Below are 19,128 nucleotides of genomic sequence, written 5' to 3'. Positions count from 1 at the left end.
ATAGGTCTAGGACCAGGGCGACGCGTCCTTATGGCGTAAATGGTCCCAGTCTCGCTCCATCGCTTCCTTAATCTCGTCATTGTATTCTTGTTTATACTCGTTGCGGCGATTATGTGCATATTGACTTGTCCAGCGTTGAGACGGTACTCTATGTCGCGTAAAGTCGCATCTGAGATCTGAGACCTGGTAGCTGGTAGCTGGAAAGGAGGCATGGCTACCATCTAAATAGATAAGTAGGTGTTTTCTGTCAATAGCTCCTCAAAAATACCTAAATTGATAAAGTAATGAACGTGGTGGTTGCTGCGTTGATATAATTGATGAAATGCGCGTTCTGACGCGTGTTGGTGGAGTAAAAATTGCCAAGCCGCCAAGGATCCTACCTTAACCTGAATATGAGAATATCATTTTATGGTCATTTTTGACGAACTACCGTCTTACGGTACGGAGTTACTGGAGTTATACCCCAGCCCAGTCCTTGATTTGTAGACCATTGACCGAACGAGTACACGACATTGAACACGCACATTCCAAGCACCACCGCATGGTTTGAAGATTTAGAGAATCATAGGTAGAGAGCTAGGAGTAAATTCCGACCTCAAAGCCAGTCTCAGTCAAAGAAAAGCCCGGTCTCCGATCTAGAACCGTTTCATCCGTGAAAAATGTCATCGCATCATGAAGCCCACCCGTCCATCGCGGAGGAATCCTCCATTATTCTTGAATTCTGCCCATTCGACCATACGTATTTTCCGAAATAATAATACTCATCGGAAACCAGAAAAACACTGTCGACAAACTCATGGGTTGCACAGGGAAGGCATGAGTAGGGGTCGACGAACGGATACCCATCCGGCCCTCCATCCTATCGTGACCACTCCCTAATACCTATTGGGTGGAGCACCCATGGGTGGCGGCGGCAGGGCGCTGCCGTACGGATTACCGTCCTGGTATGAAGTCGGAGGTGCTGTGTAGCCGTAAGGGTTAGCTTGCGGATAATAACCACCACCACCACCACCACCATACTGCGAAGCTCCAGTGGAGCCGACGAGCGACATCTCGCGGGCACGGCGTTCTTTCAGCTTGCGACGCTTGCGATGCTTCTCCTCAAGCTCCTTGATGCCCTGGCGCTGCTCGTTCATTCCCTTCCACTCGGTGAAGGCGGACTTGATTCCGAGGGCGGCGATGCCGATGGACGCAGCGTCCTGGAGCATGTTCTTGGACTTGTTCTTGCGCGCCTCCTCAGGGGACATCTCGCCCTCCATGACGGCCTTGTGGCGCTTGTCGGACGCCGCCATGGACGAGTAGACGCCGTGCGCCGCGTGGATTGTCGCGACGGTCGCCAGCCCCGCCGTGATAAGCTCCTTGCCGCGCCGCTTCCGCCGCTGGTTCTCCAAATCGGTAGTAGAAATACTGGACGTACTTTGATCTCGTAGGTTCCTGTCGGCCCCGGGCCCACCCATGCCCGCGGCCCCGGCCGCGCCGCGCCCTCTAGGTCGCGCGACCTTGTCGTCGTCAATATATGAGTTTTCGCTGAGGGAGAGGTCCCGGCCTCGGTCGCGCCCACCTTGGTAGCGTTGTCGCCGTGACGGCACATATGAATCCTCGCTGGAGCTGCGGCTCCGGGAGCGGTCCCGACGTCGCGACTTGGAGCGGACGCGGTCGTAGATGGCTTTGCCGGCAGCAGCGACGCCTCCGGCGGTAGCGAGTGCGGCGATGCGGGAGCGGGAGCGAGCTCGTTTGGGGCTACGCGAGCCGCTTTGGGAGTCGCCTCGGGACTTGCTACGGGAGAAGATGGAGCTGACGCGACTGAGAGAGCGGCCGCGAGAGCGGGAGCGGGGGTGATCGAGACCGCGGCCGCGGGATTGAGAGCGGGAACGCGGTCCGTTGGCGATGCGGTTGGTGACGAGACCGCCGATGACGGATTCGACCACATGGCGTTTGGAGTGGTCGCTTGGGTCCTTGTCGATCAAACCGTCGATACCGGCGGCGGACAGCGCAGTGGTTGCGATGCGCTTGCCCTTCTCTCCCTTCCATGGCCCGTCGACCTTGCGCGTCCGATATGCTTCGACGGCACCTGCAAGGACGGCCGCGGTGGCGGCTTGTTGCCATTTCTTCCCGGTATCGCGAGACTTGCTGCGAGCGCGTCCCCGGCGGTCGTAGTGGAGGTCGCCATCGCTGTCGTAGCCACGGTCTCGGTGTCGGTCGTGGCGGCCTCCTGACCTGGAGCGCGCTGCACCAGTCACGGCCCCAACGATGCCACCGAGACCGAGCTCGTCGGCGAATTTCTCGACTCTGCTCTTCCGCCGCTCCATACGTGGCCGCTCGGGCCGGTCGTATTCGTCGCTGCCGTAGCCATCGTCATAGCGATCTCGTCGTGCTCCACGCGCATAGCCGCCGGCTCCACGACTGTACTCGCTGTAGTCATCATCGTCGTAGTAGCTCTCCCGTCGATTGCGCGCCGATCTGGCTCGTCGCGGTAGATAGTCGTTTCCACGAGGAGGAGGGAATTCTCGACGGATGTCCTCAACAGATTCCTCTTCTGGACGCCCGCGATAGACGAGATCTCGTGAGGGCGCGTCGCGAGAACCGCGTGAGATGTATGTTTCTTCTCTCACATACTCGGGCGAGTAATCACGAGTCGGGCGAGCTCGGCGCCGATACCGATCATCGTCGTAGTAGTCGGACATTTCTGCGACGTCGACGAGGCTCGATGTGGCAGGCTAGGTGAGGCGGGGTAGTTGCTGGAGCGCGAAACACTATCCAATCGATCCAAGGGCTGTTCGGAAGGTGGCGACGACCTCTCTTTCAGAATGTTAATTCCTGATCGATGCGATTTTGATAGAGACGCCATGATAAAAAGAATTTGAGCACGAACCTTGATCTGCGATTGCAGTGGGAATGTTTGCTGACGGATGTGACGTCAGGCGGGGGTGAAAGGTGGCGGATTGCACAAAAAGAAAAGCCGACGCTCTTCAAATGAATTTGAGCTTTCTTGAAAAAGAAACAAGAAAGAAGAGAGATGGGACGACAAGGTTGGAATGGGGTGAGATATAGGTGCGTCGTTCTCGAATAGAACGCTCGGGGCTTGGCCACTGTGGGGGCGGATGCTAGAGGAGGCTGGAGGCGCAATAGTAGTGTCTGCGGTGAATAGGGCCGGTGAGATGATGATGAGTCCGCGCCAGACGCAGACCGAGAAAGCTTCGAAAATGCTGGGCAGCACGTCACGCTACGGTTCCTGAAGCGGAGAGAGGCAAAAGCCAGCGATGTCAAGGGATTGATACGCTATCATTCAATCAGGTGCCCGCATGACAGCAATATGCGTGTGTCGTAGAAGGGGAGTGTTGCAGGTGGTGTCGTTTCGAGTAGCGCACAGCAGCGGGGCGCTTCAATAGCAATTTACACTTGAAGGGTAGTTGACTTAGAGATGCGACAGGAAAAATGCGGTCAAAAGAGGCGTCAGGCCAATCACCACAAGGTCAGGAAATGTTGATTTAAGGTATTATTGTTCAAGTTTCGGCTGCAAGGAAGAATATGTCGCGCTCAATTGCAGTCAACGAGTAGGCAACGACGAGGCGACGATGATGTCCGGAAATCCCCCAGTGCTGCCCGGGGCTCTCTGACCGAACTATTCCGTGCGACATGACGACAGCCCAAAGATCATCACCGGATGTGGCGTCCCGGGTTGCTGTACATAATAGTGAACGATTGTCGTTGCGATACTAGTATCAGGGTGGATATCAGCATGTATCAAGATGGCTGGTAATGGGCGGTGCACTCCAGCCTTATGAACCAGCCCAACCCAATTCATCCGGCACTGCCCACCAGTCGGTGAATATTTGTCGATGCTCGATCATAATCACTGGTACACCACCGTACTGACCGGCTTGATTGACCCACGGGTCCAGCCCGCTGGTCGACCGGTTTTTCGCCCCTCGCGGCCATCACATCCTCATATCACGACTCACATCTCAAGAGGATCGCATGTCGATTCGAGAGACCATTTGATTTCACTGACGACAGGAGATATTCCGTAACATTATTGTATAGCAAACCACTACCGAAGATGCAATAAAGGATTTGCAATCAAATTATGGCATACCACAGGTTTGACGGAGACGTTCGAAGCGGAAGTCAAGTCCTTAGAGGGGCTGGTGGCATCAATCCCTGACGTCATACATCGCCAACTGTCCACGGCCAAATGAATCTACTCTCACTCATCTCACAGGACACAAACTCCAGTTATTGGATATTTCTTTGATTCAGTAGCCATATTCCCTCATGTCGCCTAAATGCCAAACCAAAAGAACACCACTGCGGACATATTACTGGTAGGGCACCAAAGAAACCCCCCAAGAGCATGGAACACAACTAAGTAGCCCTAGGCCGGTGCCGTCGCCGCATTCAGCGTGGACCTGATCGTCTACCCGCTTGATACGCTCAAAACTCGGATTCAGTCGCCCTCATACCGGACGCGCTACCTCGACGCGAAGACGCAGGCCGTCAATCGGCATGCCCTGTTCCGCGGACTATACCAAGGCGTGGGCATGGTGGTCATCGCAACATTGCCATCTTGTACGCCCTAAATTCTAGTTATGTGAGACGATCGGGACCAAAGAGTAACGCTATCGCAGCAGGAGCGTTCTTCACCACCTACGAAGCTATCAAAGCGACTCTAACCCGTATCAACCCTACCCTCCCCTCCGCCTCCATCCCATTCCTCCCTACCCCCATCATCCACGCCACCGCCTCCTCCATCGCCGAGCTCGTCTCCTGCGCCATCCTCACCCCCGCCGAAGTCATCAAACAAAACGCCCAAATGCTCTCCTCCACCTCCTGTCCATCCACCCCCTCCTCCCTCCTCCACTCCTCCCCCTCCCTCCTCACTCTCCGCAAATTCCGCTCGCACCCCCTCCACCTCTGGCATGGCTATTCTGCCCTCGCCTCGCGCAACCTCCCTTTCACCGCGCTGCAGTTCCCGCTGTTCGAGCAGCTAAAGTTGTTTCTGCGGGGGAGGTTGGAAAGGTCGGGGAGGGCGACGGGGAGCTTGTGGGAGACGACCGCGGTGACGGCCGGGGCGGCGGGGATGGCGGGGAGTGTGGCGGCATGGGTGACGACGCCGGTGGATGTGGTGAAGACGAGGGTGATGTTGAGGGCGGCGGAGGTAATGGATGGGGAAGGGGGAAGGAGAAAGTCTGGGGGGAAGGCGACGGGGAACGGAAATGGGAATAGGGATGGAAAGCCGATATTGGATGCAACGGGCCATAGGCATGTGCGTGTGTTCGCGAAGTCGGAGAGTTCGTGGGCGGTTGGGAAGAGAATATTGGCGGAGGAGGGAGCGAGAGGTTTGTTTCGAGGGGGGGCGTTGCGGTTTGTGTGGACGTTGGCTGGGAGTGGTCTGTATTTGGGCGTGTATGAAACTGGGAGGGTCTACTTAGCCAGGAGACGGGGCGAGAAGTTGAATGAAGGGGACATGCTGTAGCCAGAGAATCCCCGACATATATTCCCACGGTGATCTGAAGATACCACCTGAGCTGAATGATAGCCCAACGGTGCGGTCGAAACCGATGGCCCTGACGTCTACCCTTAGGGTGTCAACATTTCTTAAAGAATAATGCTCAGGATGCCAAGAAGAATATATCAATCTAACCATAGTCAAAAAAACCACTTGGTAGAAAAGGAACCCAGTAGGAATCGAGCCGTGAATCAGCAAAAGTTCAGGGACCAATACGGGCGCCTCACAAGCTTCACAAGTCCCCAACGTTGCACCATTGGTTTAGTTTTATTACCATTAATAGGAAATGCTCTTAGGCGGTTTATATATGGCAAGTGAAAAGAGGCCGGAAAGGGTGAAATGCTACCAAGCACTTCAACTCCAGCTGTACCAATGTCCATGATTATATCAGTAGCTTCACAGTATTACCTTATGCGTTTAAGGGTCTGGAGTATACCTTACATTGGGCTGCTTCTCCTCTGAAGACTCCCATAGCGATGTTCATGAAGCGTTTGACATGTGGCAAGACAGTGCGAAAACCGGTTCAATCATGTAATAAATGTGGTCATACATGCCATCACAGCTAATGCGTGGATAAACCGAACAACCAGAGCGGAATATTTGATAATACTTCCAATCAAATCAGTGGTTATAGCCCTACCAGATCAAGCTGCCTCTCTATAGTGCCCGGCATGAATTCCGTAGTTGAGTTCCGATCCTTGGTGGTGTTAAATCCTTCGTTCATTTGTATGATGCCGAATGTGGGTCGATCGTTCATCACTGAGAAACCATCATCATCATGGCAGCTGAGACATCAGTCCATTTAAGAATTTCTGACAAGCGTCTACAGTTGTAAAAGGTTCAACCCGGCATCTTTGAGGGGAATCGACCTAAACACTTCAGGTTATCGCGGGAGCCACTATCCAGTCAGGTCTTGCGACCATCCACAGCGTCAATCAAACTCTCCATTATTAAACTCAATTTTAGATCTCGAGCTGGTTCTAAAGTTTTAAATCTATATCTGAAAACGCTGCACACATATGAATCCAACTTCCATCTCCCAAACCCCTAACCATCAAGGACCCAGTCAGTCCTATCAGTCATCTCTGCCCATTCTTACCTTGTCATCACTGACCTTTTCTCCCAACTATGGCGGCCTCTTCAGAACTCCCTCGGGAGAGACGGTACATTTGGCAATGTCAAGGCGAATATGGTGTCGATGTATCAAGCGGTAAGGGATGATTCGGTCCTTTCGTTCCACTGCAGCAATAATGTCTTGGATGATTTGATCTTCCTTCGAAAGAGTTATGATACGTTCTCATACTTCCTGCGTATCTGGGAGCTTAGTATCTCTTGAAAGGAACTCTCGAGTGTCCACTGTTGGGTCGTCGGCGGTCAGTCTTGGTCCTAACGGCTCCGGTTCAGGTGCTAGTTCGGCGGATGGTTTTGGGGTGTCTGCTTCCGGGACTTCCGTTTCGAGCACGTCGGTTAGTGCTCCTATGATCTCCTTCATAGAGTATGTCAACGTGTCAGTGACTATGCAAGCCAGTCGGATCAAGGTTTTCGAGTCTTGGCGTATCCGCGGATCAAGACGGTGAGGTTCGAGAATGCATTGTTCTTGCTGTTTAATTCTAGGGTCGTCGAAACTCTCTGGGAGATCTCCAGGGCGCCTCGTAAGCGCGTCAGGTTTAGTGCTTTGCTTTCCTGGTCGATAATTGATGACGAATTTGAACTGTGATAGAAACTCTGCCCAGCGAGCTTGACGCCTGTTAAGTTTCTTCGTCGTCATGAAGTACTCGAGGTTCTTGTGATCTGAAATCACTTGGATCGGGTGTTCAACCTTATTGCCTGACAGTTCGACGTACCATTCTTCAAAGGCCTTGATGATGGCCAAAAGTTCCTTGTCGTAAATGTCGTAATTGGTCTCTGCAGGAGTCATCTTTCTTGAAAGAAATGCCGTAACGTGATCGTTGAATAAAGTCATACAAGGTTCTTCCTCACAATTCGTTGCCATGTTAATGCTATCCAGCTTTGTTAACTCCCCTTGGCACTCCTCCCCGTCATAATACTCCTCATCATAATCTTTCCTTTCGTGGTTCTCCTGCTCACGATGTTCTCCACCACGAAGTGTGACTATACGGTCGGATCTTTAATAAGCATTGAGTTGCACAAAGCTGCGTTCTTCCGAGAAACACTCCCTCGGAGTTTCTACGTATGTATCAGGCCCTTCCTCTGTCTCCATGTCCCAATCATCCTGCGTATACATGTTCCATCGATCTTGCAAGGTCATTGTAATGTCGTCGTCGCTATTATCGTGGAAGTCGTTCTGGGGTTCAGCGGCTCCGCTCATTGCTGTAACGCGGTGCAAAAACCATTGCATCTCCAATAACCTAAAGTCGGGCAGAGGTCGTAATACCGGGTCGTCAGTTTCAAGAGCGATTTCGTCTCCAGAGCGAATTTCTTTTCGAGTTTCATTATTGAAGAGCATTGTTAGATTTGGTCCTTGATCTAAGGCCCATAACGAAGGAGCTTGAAGGATATTAATCTCGGGAACGCGTGCGCTTGACGATAACCAGAAAAACTGTATATCCAGACGCTTCTTGTCGTCCGAAATCCTAATTGGTTTGAGTGCAAAATATGCTCCTCCCCAGTATGCGTGTGCGTTCGGAGCAAGGCATATGAGGTTTTGACAGACCTCAGTGCCGGTTGGGAATATTGTATTGTACCAAGCATCTATACGCTCCTTGGACCAGAATGCCCGTAGAATATCCCAAAAAGAGAGCGCTAGCGGTTTAGTAGTTCCGTCCTCGTATCGCATGGAGTATGGGTAGATATGCGCAACTTCATTTGGCTCGCCGGATTTTGTAAGTATGCATCTTTTTTGATCTCTCTCTTGACACTATAGAATATTAGTAAAAACCCTAATAGAAATATTCTTAATATGGACTAACCAGATCTCGCTCTTGTCTAGAGCGAGAAGTCAACGACCTACCACTGCTATTTCGCTTTTGTCCTCGACTACCCTGTGCCGAAGGGGGCTGCTGTAACGGAGACGGCTGAAGAGGAGTAGAAGGTTGCTGTGGAGTAGACGGATGCTGTAAAGTAGAAGCAGCAGAGGCCGGTCGCTTTCGTTGGGTCCCTATATATAATATTAGTAATCGAACAGAATAAGGGCTAGCAACATACATGTTGGAACTAATCTTGCTTGTGATTCTATGCCTCCAATAATACCCTTGATATAGGCTGGCTTTATTTTAGCATCGGAGACAAGGTCCGTTAGGGCATCAATATCGCTAAGCCAGAGGCACGCCCAAGCTGTCGGTTGTATTGTATCGACAGCTAGAGCATCCTTAAAAGCTTGGAGTAGCCCTTTGCGGCGTGGGTCGTCAAACTCTGCTTCGGGTCCACGAGTAGATGCCAGGATGGGTGATATGGCTTAGGTACAGCCTGTCACTGCTTGGGTCAGAACGCCTATACTTCTTCCTCATTCTCCGATTCTTCTCCAGAATAGTGTTGATTGTTTCTTCAAACTGGTGCCCGTTCTTCTCATGCTGTGCCTTGACCCCATTTACCGCCGTGCGGAGGACTGTGGGCGGCTGGTTCAAGTAACCAGTCGTTCGAAAGCTTTGGTCTTGTATCGTATTGCCGAAGTCGTACTGGAATACACCGCCGTTCCCATCGCGGGAAACACTGACGATTACGTCACCTAGACGGATATCATGCTTTCGACTCGGTGCGCCGCCACCGATGCCGACCATCAGGCCAATTCTGACATTAGGAAAGCTATGCAGCATATCTCTCGCTACGGTTGCTGCGGAGGCCAGCCCGTACTCGCCCTCGGGTAGAACAGCAATAACAACATTGTGTTCTCCCATTCTGCCCAATATGTAGTCATTGTTATCGTTAGTATCGACGAATTCTGCCCGGTCGTGTTCTTCGTCGAGGAAAGCCTGCGCGGCAACATACTTTGTAACGAGGGCGCAAATCCAACCGATCGTATAGCATTCGTTGGCAAACGTTCGTGTAGAAGCATTAGACGGTGGTAGTTGATGATCCTCGTAGTCTATTTTCCTCTTCTTTTCTTGCCCTTGACCACTATTAGGCTCGAGGTCTCTCTTCGGAATCGTTTCAGAATTTGGTAAGTTATATCGAAAAACGGTAGAATGTAAGGTCGATAGGAAAGGTCCTGAATTCGCAGGTGCGGAGATAGATATAGGTAGCTCTTTTTAATCCGAGGTAGTTATTAGTGAGGCCTGATCGTATCAGACTATATAAGACGTTATCAAGCAACCAGAATCTGTTGAGATGGAGCTCACAGTTGACCGAAGGAGGCTTACAGAAGAGAAGGAGAAAATACGGTGAAGCCATAATTATGGGAGGTGGAAAAGTGAGGCTCTGCCACGACGCGGCAGAATCAATATGGTTTGCCTTCGGCCGCTGGACAAGGCTTTCAGCGCGGTGTAAAGCGCAGCAAAGGCTGTTCGGTTTAAACTTTAAAGTATCAAGATGTCTAGCTGGCAATGCGCCACCAGCCTCACTACCCAAGGCTACATATTGTAGCTTTTTTATACGAGTTAACGAAGTATCCTGAAGTGCAAAAAGTCAAAGACGATAGTTAATCTAATCTCCAAATATGCGTCGTCCTTAACATATTCCCGGTCGAGTCATTGGGATATTGTGTGGTATCCTCGAAGGACGTTGAATCGACCTGATGCCGGCCGAAGGCTAGTCCATAAATCAGTGCCATGCCCACTTTGCCCAGGCATCCGCTTGGGTGTAAACTGCAGCAAGGCTGAGTCCGGTTGACAAAGGTGGCAGGTGTCACAGAATATCTGTGTTTCTTGGCGTTTCCCCGCGGCTTCGTTCCGTATTCGATTCTATCCCTAATTATTCTTTCCCTTTTTAGGGAATAGATCACCATTATAAACCATATAAAATAGCTGCAGGAACGGCCTGTTTTCGTAGGATTCCTGCTCTTCAGGATCAAGGCCAATCTTTCTACGCTCTTTTGGAATCTAATGGTGTTTTCCCACTGTATCGCTGCACCAACCAACAGATTGAGCGAAACCGCTATTTATCTCACAAAATGCAAGACATAGGATCCGTTGATTCTCATCTCTACAAGGATGATGGGCCAAGCCTCACTCAGTATGTCTTGGCGTGAGAAGCCATGCCAAGAGATGGTAAGCAAACTTATAGTTTAGCCACGCCTGTATTGGACGGTCGCGCCAAAACTCCGAAGGAGTGATTGGGGCTCATCACTAATTAGTTGATTGATTGATTGCTTCATGCATCTGTTCGGGCCAATAGGTCGCCCATGTGGCCCCCCGTTCGTCATCTGAAGCTTACTCATCCTCAGTTTGAGGACGCTCCCATAGGGAGCGCCCAGCCTCAACACATGCGACTATATCCTACTAGAGCTATGATCGTCCACCGGGGGGACGAAATTCGTGGCGCGGAGGCCAAACCCCAAATCCTCACCAAAATCGCTAACTTTGATCCCGAATATCTCCGCCAAACGAGGCTTATTTTCAATTCTGATCAATAGAATCAATTTGTACTTAAAAGATATCCTTATAATAAAAGATGCAGAAAGTTACAGTTTAATTTGGCGGACTCAGCAAATTTTGGCGGAGGAGGCGGGCAAGATTTTGGTGAGGATTGCACACTTGTATCCATAAAACCTTACCAAAATTTGCTGAGTCCGCCAAATTAAACTGTAACTTTCTGCATCTTTTATTATAAGGATATCTTTAAGTACAAATTGATTCTATTGATCAGAATTGAAAATAAGCCTCGTTTGGCGGAGATATTCGGGGTCAAAGTTAGCGATTTTGGTGAGGATTTGGGGTTTGGCCTCCGCGCCACGAATTTCGTCCCCCTGGTGGTCAAGCCATAAGGCATCAATCCATCAACGCCTTGAAGCAACGAAAAGTACAACCGTGACAGAATACCATGGTTTCCATACGTAAACATGCTAAAAAGTTCTCTGCGAATAGATATAATGCTAAAAAAAAACTATAATCACCCCAGGAAAGTTCGTATACGCGGTGCTGTGGAGTTCAATTAGTTCCAGAGTATGCGGTATGGATATGATCCCTCCAGCAGTACGAGCGAGGTCTTTCGCCTGAATAGAGTCTCATATCGGGCCGGTCCGGCAGGTATGCTTAGGCCTCCATCACCCTCAGGCCGTAGGGCTAAAACAGCCAAAGTCGTAGCGACAAGTCATTACTGTGACAACCTATGCGAAAAAATAGTATGCATCGGGGGGCCACCTTAATGATAACCCTTGTCTTACCAACTAGAATTAGTTAGAGGAAGGCCCGATTTAGCGACGAGTCCCGTCCTAGCGTGTGGTTTTCACGCTCAAAAGCCCCGTGACCGATTGTTGCTCTTACATGCGCTAGCCATCCGCGATAGGCTGCATCCTCAGATGAACGAGGCTTGCAGATCAGAATGCATATGATTTTGCGTTAATAAGACCCTGATCTGTCCGCCCATTTCTGGTTTTCAATCGAATGGAAACCCAACCTGGCTTGAGAAATGGCGAGGTAACCTAAGGGTAGAAAGATCGGTGCTCGCATATATAATCATGACGGGCTTGCAAAGCACTGTGAGTCTGACTTTATGCTCGTGGCTAACACATCCAGGAATTAAAAATAATTGGAAATTCACAGCCCGTAGAGCACGATCTTGACCCGCTTCCGGAATCGTTCCAGAACTCGCATCATCTTGACCACTCCTACCCCGAGGTACATTATTCGGAGTCTCAAGACCAATACCGAAGTCAATATGCTCACGCCGACCCGAACAATCAACATGAGTCGCATGGCTTGTATCCGGTAGCGGTTCATGAAGTAGATGCTAATGCACTTAAGAGCAACGCCGCCAGTGTCATACCGGCTGAGAATAAGAAGAGAGTATGCGGTATTCGCCGGAGGATATTATATTTTGGCCTGGTTTTCTTCGTGCTCGTTGCGGCCATAGTGGGAGGCGTAGCGGGAGGTATTCTTGGGAGCAGGCACAAGTCTGTAAGTCTAACATAGCATAGGATATGATTTCAGTATGATATGAAACAGCCCGACTAACGCTGTCAATAACCAGAATCGCCAAGATGGGCAAGCTCCATTAACCACCAATAACCTTAACTCCCCGCCCGACACAAACACCAGTGTCCCAGCACCGAAGCCAATGCGCGCAATCGTAGCCGCCCAATCTGATGCGACAATCTTCATCTTCTGGCAGGTATCCAATGGGGACCTGTATATGCATGGCTACTTCAACAAGCCCAGCATCTGGGCGAATCCCATGAAACTAAACATGTCGTTGCCTGCTATTGACAATACTCCGATTGCTGCTGCGACATGGCAGTCCAACGACTACTTTGTGAGACTTGACCTACGTGGTTCTAGCGTATACGGACATTAACATTCGAGTTACAGGAAATCCGCATGCACTATACGGCACGTTCGCAAAGCACCCTCGCCAGTCTCGTCTTCCGCTGCCACGGGAACGGCACGCTCTGCACAAACCCAGAGAGCAACACCATCCCGTCCTCCTCCGCCCTCATCGCGGGCGCCGGACTCTCTCTCATTTCCCCCTCATTAAACATCCTACGCGAATACATGGTCGGTAGCGACGGCTCTGTCCTAGAAGCCGCATACGACCCTACGAGCGGATGGCGCGCGCCGCGGGAAATCAGTAATGGTGCAAAGGCACATCTGGCGTCGCCAGTCGCAGTGAAGATGGTGAAGGGGGAGATTTGGCTGTTTTGGTTCAATGAGGAGACAAGGTTGCAGATGGCATCGTCAGTTTGGACGAGTTCAACGTGGACAAAAGGTCTATCGTGCTTTTTCCACCCCTACTCTGTAGTTTTGCGTGTCGGCGTGATGTTAAGGTTTAAGAAACTAACCTAAAACAGTCCAGACAATCCCCGCGAACATCCCCAGAGAAATCCCCCGCTCGCTTGGCGTCGCGGTGTCTGATACCCCCGATGCAGTCCAAGTCTTCTACCTCGACGGCACTAAGATGCAGCAGGTGCAGTATTCGAACAGCAAATGGTCAGTTGGAGATCTTGGGTCATCGGTTCCGGGCTCGAGCACACCGAATGGGCCGATAGGTGTGGCAGGATGGAGCAATACAGCAGTGCGGATGTATTATCTAATCGATGGGAAGATCAAAGAGCTCGCGACAGAGAGTGTGTATGGGAAGTGGATGATTGGAACAATGGTGCCAGATAGCTATGATCAATAAGCAAATGATCCTAATTCGCAACATTAGATTTAGGCCCTGTTCCTATTAGTACTACATGCAGTATGTGAGATAAATAGCGGTTTCGCTCAATCAGGTGATTAATGCAGCGGCACAGTGGGAAAACACCGTTAGATTCCAAAAGAGCGTAGATAGATTGGCCTTGATCCTGAAGAGCCGGATCCTACGAAAACAGGCTGTTCCTGCAGCTATTTTATATGGTTTACAATGGTGATCTTTTCCCTAAAAAGGGAAAGAATAGGTGTATAGAATCGAATGCGGAATGAAGCCGTGAGGAAACGCCAAGAAACACAGATATTCTGTGACACAGTACTCTACGCAGCCCTAATTTTTTGATTACAGTATCTCCTAACGACGCGTTGACTAAGTATGTATGGTAACTCGCCCGGCCAATGGCAGGCGAACCGGATGGTACTATTGTGAAGACTTCCCACGTGGTCACCCACCGTAGTACTATTCTGTCTCTAACCTGCTTGAGTACGGCAGAGCAGACGGGATGCCCTATATTCAAGTTGATGTGGTCCCGTCCGCTCCGGATATACTTCGGAGAGAACAGCGGTACATGTCAGGTACGAACAGGAACTTGCGCTTCCCGTTTCTCTTGACCTCTCGCATCTGGATTTCAGTCGACGGTGATGCCTGCAGTTCCTCTCGTCGCCATCTTCCCGCCTTCGATTCATTCCTTGCTACATATTTCTCGCTTTCCCCGTGTAGAACCAATCTCATATGCAATCTTTCTGTATGAGTCTATAACAATGGACACTTTCCATGAACCACGGGCTGGTGGCCACTCCCCTCGTCTACAGCAAAAGTTCAAGATTCTACACACTCCGAGTCAAAGTTCTTGTCTATTGGTCCGCAGCTAGGCATCTGTGACATTGGAGAGGTTTTGCAACCTCCGATCCACAGTACGTTAGCTCGTTGACAACCCAGTTTTACAACTGTGGATACCCGCTGGAAACGGTCTAGTTTCTTACAGTTCCTGATATTGCGAATTTGTTGGTAAATCCTATTTAAACAAAAAGACGGCAGATTGACGTCCGTTTTTGGAGGTTTGTGACGCCGTTTTTGGAGGTAAATCTGCCATGCTCCAGCGCCAATGAGAACTCCCCTTACTCGCTGACATGGATCTCACTGACATGGATCTGAGTCATGCCCTACCAACTTTGGTCTATGTCCCATTTTAGCTCCGCTCTGACTTAGAGCATGCGACGTCTAGTTTTCAGTATTTCGTTTTCTAACTCTGCTTTCCAACTCTACTCTCACTCGCTCATCCTCTGGCGTCTAAAGGGCCAGAAGAAGGGCCCGAAATGGCTCTCCAACAGATTCCGCGACATTTTCTTAAAATGGCGTCGCCCTCCTTCTCTTCACGTTCTTCGAATCGTTATCTCTTCTCCCCACTGTCCTTCCTATACAACCGAAGACTGTTATTTGCTCCAAAGATCTTGTGTCTCTTCCCTTTCCTTCTACTCTCACATACGCCTTCGCCTCTCCGGCACTTTCACCGGCGTTGGAGTCGGCGAACCGGACTCAATGCGTCGCCCGACCGTGGACGATTCCTGGTCTGACGGGGACAGTACCAGCTCGCAATCTGACGACGACTCGTCGGCACACCGAACGAATCTGAACGATACGCCGGATACCTCAGGTTATGACTCGGACGAAGGCCTTAACAAAGGGTCAGCATGGCTACTCGAAGGCAATGAGCATCCACCAGAGTACTACAATCAGCTGCTGGATGACTTTGACGACTCCGAGTATACCAAGGAGGATTATAGCGATGGTACTACCCTCCTCCTCGACCGGAGCGAAGCGCAATGGTACCAGTAAGCAGCATGGCCTTCTATGCTATATTGCTATATTTCTCTGACGCTGGATAGATACTGTGCGTATATCGGAAAAGACCCCAAGAAGATGTACCAGACCATATCAATCAACGTATTGCACAACTTTTTCCACTGGCTGCTCAGCCAACGCCGCGGGAAGGAGGGACGGCGACTTCGAGGGACTAAACTAGCTAGTTCTTTAGGGACATACTGGAAAATCTATTGGCTTACGTACGAGCGAGCCACTGGCGACAAGATTAACGGTTCGACCGACGACGCGTGGGATGCATACGGTATGACAGCTCGTGCCGTAGTATCATCGGTCCATTTTAACGCTGTCTTTCAGGTGCTGCGAAAGCTGGCGAAGAGACACGGGATTGAAAAAGGGAGCCAGGGAAAAGCCGCGCATGTATGTCGAGGATCTGAAAGAAGCGCTGCGGACAAATTTGTGCGCAGTCAAAAAACGATACTCACATGGGAGAATCCGGGTCGAGATGCAGCTTTTCATGCAAATTGGGGGTTTTACGGCTAATCGTCCTGGGGCATTACTAAACCTCTGCTACCGACACATTAGAGTTACATTACTGCGAGACCCTGAAGGCGGGCCGAATCGGATTCTCCTTGGATTTGCATTCGAGTTTACAAAGAGCTTCCTTGGTATTAAGGATATGTGCGTTGAATTTCCTTATATTTCCTCCCTTACAGCTGCTCTTCTTTTTATGCAACCTACTTACTGGTGCGTAGGAATACATTTCCGATCCCAGAGATCATATATGATCCGTCTTTAATCTACAGCCCACATGTGCTCCTGCTGGGTTTGATTTTCGATGACCAAGCTTTCGCAGCACCAAGCCTTACCTCCCCGAAGCAGCTTAGCAGGCTGGATATCGAGCCAGGTCATAACCAACTACTACTGCCGCTACGATCTGACCTAGACGATGTGCCGATCTTTCGCAAAGCTATTAAAACGCCAGAGGGATGGGAGATATCGAAGGACGAGCCACTAGAGTACTCAACGATCCGGTATGCGATGAAGAAGGTCGGCGAGCTTACTGGGTTCAAGCTGCTTCTGCGCCCATACGCACTCCGATATGGTGCTGGAAAGGCTTTTAATGAAAACGGTATGTGGCCTCCCCTTAACGCTCTATTTGGCTGATGCGAGTGGTGTTCTTTGGTAGGCAACGTCAGCGAGGCGCTCCAGAACCTGATGATGCAGCACGGTGATCCGCGGACGTTCTTAAAACACTACCTCCATCGACGAGTGACCGTGGACGCTGCTGCATTAAAACACTACCTCCATCGACGAGTGACCGTGGACGCTGCTGCAATTGTGCGGCGACTCCAGCCCCAAGATGCAGTCATGCAAGCGGCTTGTAACATGAGCCGATGGATTGACCCGAATCAGCCCTGGGGCCTGACTGCAGAGCAGGCAGACTCGGTGAACCAAAACCCGCTTATTCGTTCCCTGCTGCAGGATCGGGACAGACTAAAGCGTCGCTACGGGCCGAAGCATATTAAGTACATTGAACACAACAAGACGATCATAGGTGAGAAGCAACGCCTTCGGGCATCACTCCTTGCAGAACTTCAAGAGAAGTATGAGAAGGAAGGCCCGGTACGAGCGATTGAACGCCAGCTGTCGGGCGTGAAGATCAGTCAAAACTCAAAAGCCAACGGTTGCGTCCTACTTCAGGGGCGAGACACTGCCGGAACAGAAGAGATTGATCGAGGCGCTTATACTTGCCCCACCAGGGAACACTCTCGAGGAGGAGTTCCGGCGGCGGAGCGAGGCCATTATCGCCGTCACAGAGTATTGCAAAATCGAAGAAGGCGATACACCCAAAAGCCGAACGCGCTCTCGAGGCCAGACGAAGCGCCTATTGATTAAAAAGGAGGATGACTACCGATCAGCAGCTTCCGCTGAGCCAATGGAGAAGGAAATAGAGGCCGCTATGTTGTCGGTGTTTAAGGAAAAGCGACCGACGATATGTTTTCTTTGTCTTGGTAATGTCGCTTTACCGCTTACTACACGGGTTTATTCTTTCAGCATCCCCTCTGATCTTAGCAAGCACTTTCGGCGAAAACACTTATCCAATATCAGGGACGGCGAGAGGATCGACTGCAGGGTTTGCAATATATTGCTCAACTGTAAGATGCACTTGCAAAACCACGCGATGAAGATCCATGGGACAGTATCGTGAACTTTAATACTAAGTTATCGACGCTTGGCCCGCTGATTGAAGCGGAGGCGTTACGATCGAGGAACATGGTTATTTCTTTATCTCTATCAGTTCTAATTCGAAGTATCTTCGCGATTTCGTAGCTAGTCGTCTATTACTGCTTCTTCATTGCGCTTCTATTTTAGAGGATCTATCTGTAGTCTACTTATCTCTTATCTTTATGCACGTGCTCTACAGTTCTAATAAAGGTCAAGTTCTTCTGGTTTACGAAATCCTTTGATTCAGGGAATCTACATAAATTATGCCAAGACACACCTGCATCGTCAAAGTTGCAGCTCTTATAAATTTACGTGAACTTCGCTTTTTCATCGTTTCTAGACTTTAAAAACTATGTGCATCTCAAAAGTTACGATTGCTTGGCTGCAAGTTAGCTGCTTTCCCGGGGTGTATTTGAAGTGCACCTTAGACGGCGCGACAGTATTTCCCTGCTACACCACCATCATCCAATTTTCCATTGGAAAAAGTCATGAATGGACTAATCTAAGACACAAAACTCCGATATGATGTTAGAACGCCTTCATCCGTGGTATGCGCTGTGTTTAAAGCAATTTTAGAAATTTCCACCACGCAGGCTGGTACATGCGACCGATCAAGCTTCCGCTTTCGGCGACCCATACAGCCACGGGACTTTCGCGTAAGTATTTCAGCCGTAATCTAGCCCGGTCCCTCCAGAGACTCTATTCTCTATCGGGACTGGGCAGGCTAGCGCCATTGGGTGAGGCAGAGTTCGCTGTGTGGATGTACGAGTGTCATCGCCCAGCAATACCATAGCCTCTTCCCATGTGAGGTAAATTACTCGAGGTAAATTTCTCATAGCAAGTGAGCAGGTCTTGCGAAGTTCCAGCAGCATTATGAAGACCTGCCAATCATCTCAACACTGTATACATTTAAGATTTCAGCCGCCGCAATCCTACCTGATAGCACCAGTATCATCTTGCTCACTGCTTTCTTCTATTCGGTCTGCCTCCCAGTCTGCCAATATTTTCGAGGAGGAAATGAAATGGGGATGTCTAGTTCCTAGAACTCGATCTCGAAGCTGTACACATTCTGTCATTAGACGTATCGCCTCTGTAGCTCGACCTTGTGCTTTCCACGTGAAAGCAAGATTGTTCATGCTGGTCAGCGTGTCTGGATGGTCCGCTCCCAGCTTCGTTTTGCGAGTCTCCATCACTTGCACCTCCAGCTCTTCCGCTGCATCCCACCGACCTTGATTCCTGTAAGTCGACGCTAGATTGGCTATGCTGGTCAGCGTGTCTGGATGGTCTGCTCCCAGCTTCGTCTTGCGAGTCTCCATCACTTGCAC

General features: G+C 50.3%; 6 protein-coding genes across 6 annotated transcripts in view; 3 read left to right on the top strand and 3 right to left on the bottom strand.

The window, feature by feature from the left end:
- Positions 1–824: 824 nt before the first annotated feature.
- Positions 825–2,802, bottom strand: P152DRAFT_456528 (uncharacterized protein). The gene has a single exon (XM_033679025.1). It carries the CDS (start codon positions 2,682–2,684, stop codon positions 876–878), a length of 1,809 nt encoding a protein of 602 aa, XP_033535917.1. The 5' UTR covers positions 2,685–2,802; the 3' UTR covers positions 825–875.
- Positions 2,803–4,379: 1,577 nt separating this feature from the next.
- On the top strand, positions 4,380–5,476 carry P152DRAFT_393080 (mitochondrial carrier protein; the record flags this gene model as incomplete). Its single annotated transcript, XM_033676177.1, has 3 exons — positions 4,380–4,569; positions 4,629–5,158; positions 5,201–5,476. Coding segments are annotated over 3 exons (996 nt in total), but the record flags the coding sequence as incomplete, so codon positions are not given.
- Positions 5,477–7,621: 2,145 nt separating this feature from the next.
- P152DRAFT_465180 (uncharacterized protein) lies at positions 7,622–9,856 on the bottom strand (the record flags this gene model as incomplete). Its single annotated transcript, XM_033680615.1, has 3 exons — positions 7,622–7,682; positions 8,933–9,551; positions 9,826–9,856. The coding sequence occupies 3 exons, from the start codon at positions 9,854–9,856 to the stop codon at positions 7,622–7,624; spliced, it is 711 nt and encodes a 236-aa protein (XP_033535915.1).
- Positions 9,857–11,924: 2,068 nt separating this feature from the next.
- Positions 11,925–13,719, top strand: P152DRAFT_266291 (uncharacterized protein). Its single transcript, XM_033674832.1, has 5 exons — positions 11,925–12,101; positions 12,166–12,519; positions 12,593–12,874; positions 12,931–13,356; positions 13,410–13,719. The coding sequence occupies exons 1-5, from the start codon at positions 12,081–12,083 to the stop codon at positions 13,605–13,607; spliced, it is 1,281 nt and encodes a 426-aa protein (XP_033535914.1). The 5' UTR covers positions 11,925–12,080; the 3' UTR covers positions 13,608–13,719.
- A 1,573-nt stretch (positions 13,720–15,292) lies between these two features.
- On the top strand, positions 15,293–17,786 carry P152DRAFT_465179 (uncharacterized protein; the record flags this gene model as incomplete). Its single annotated transcript, XM_033680614.1, has 6 exons — positions 15,293–15,585; positions 15,640–15,931; positions 15,972–16,255; positions 16,330–16,706; positions 16,764–17,266; positions 17,301–17,786. 6 exons carry the CDS (start codon positions 15,293–15,295, stop codon positions 17,784–17,786), a joined length of 2,235 nt encoding a protein of 744 aa, XP_033535913.1.
- Positions 17,787–18,735: 949 nt separating this feature from the next.
- P152DRAFT_506198 (HET-domain-containing protein) overlaps positions 18,736–19,128 on the bottom strand; it is a gene marked incomplete at its 3' end in the record, with an annotated part of 3,869 nt that continues 3,476 nt past the window's right edge. Inside the window, exon 3 of the mRNA XM_033682468.1 lies at positions 18,736–19,113. Coding sequence (XP_033535912.1) covers positions 18,736–19,113 — 378 coding nt within the window. The remainder of the gene's footprint in view (positions 19,114–19,128) is intronic.

Source organism: Eremomyces bilateralis (assembly GCF_010015585.1).
Source record: "Eremomyces bilateralis CBS 781.70 unplaced genomic scaffold P152scaffold_5, whole genome shotgun sequence".
In the NCBI taxonomy this organism is placed as follows: domain Eukaryota; kingdom Fungi; phylum Ascomycota; class Dothideomycetes; order Eremomycetales; family Eremomycetaceae; genus Eremomyces; species Eremomyces bilateralis.
This window is presented reverse-complemented; position numbering and strand designations above follow the sequence as displayed.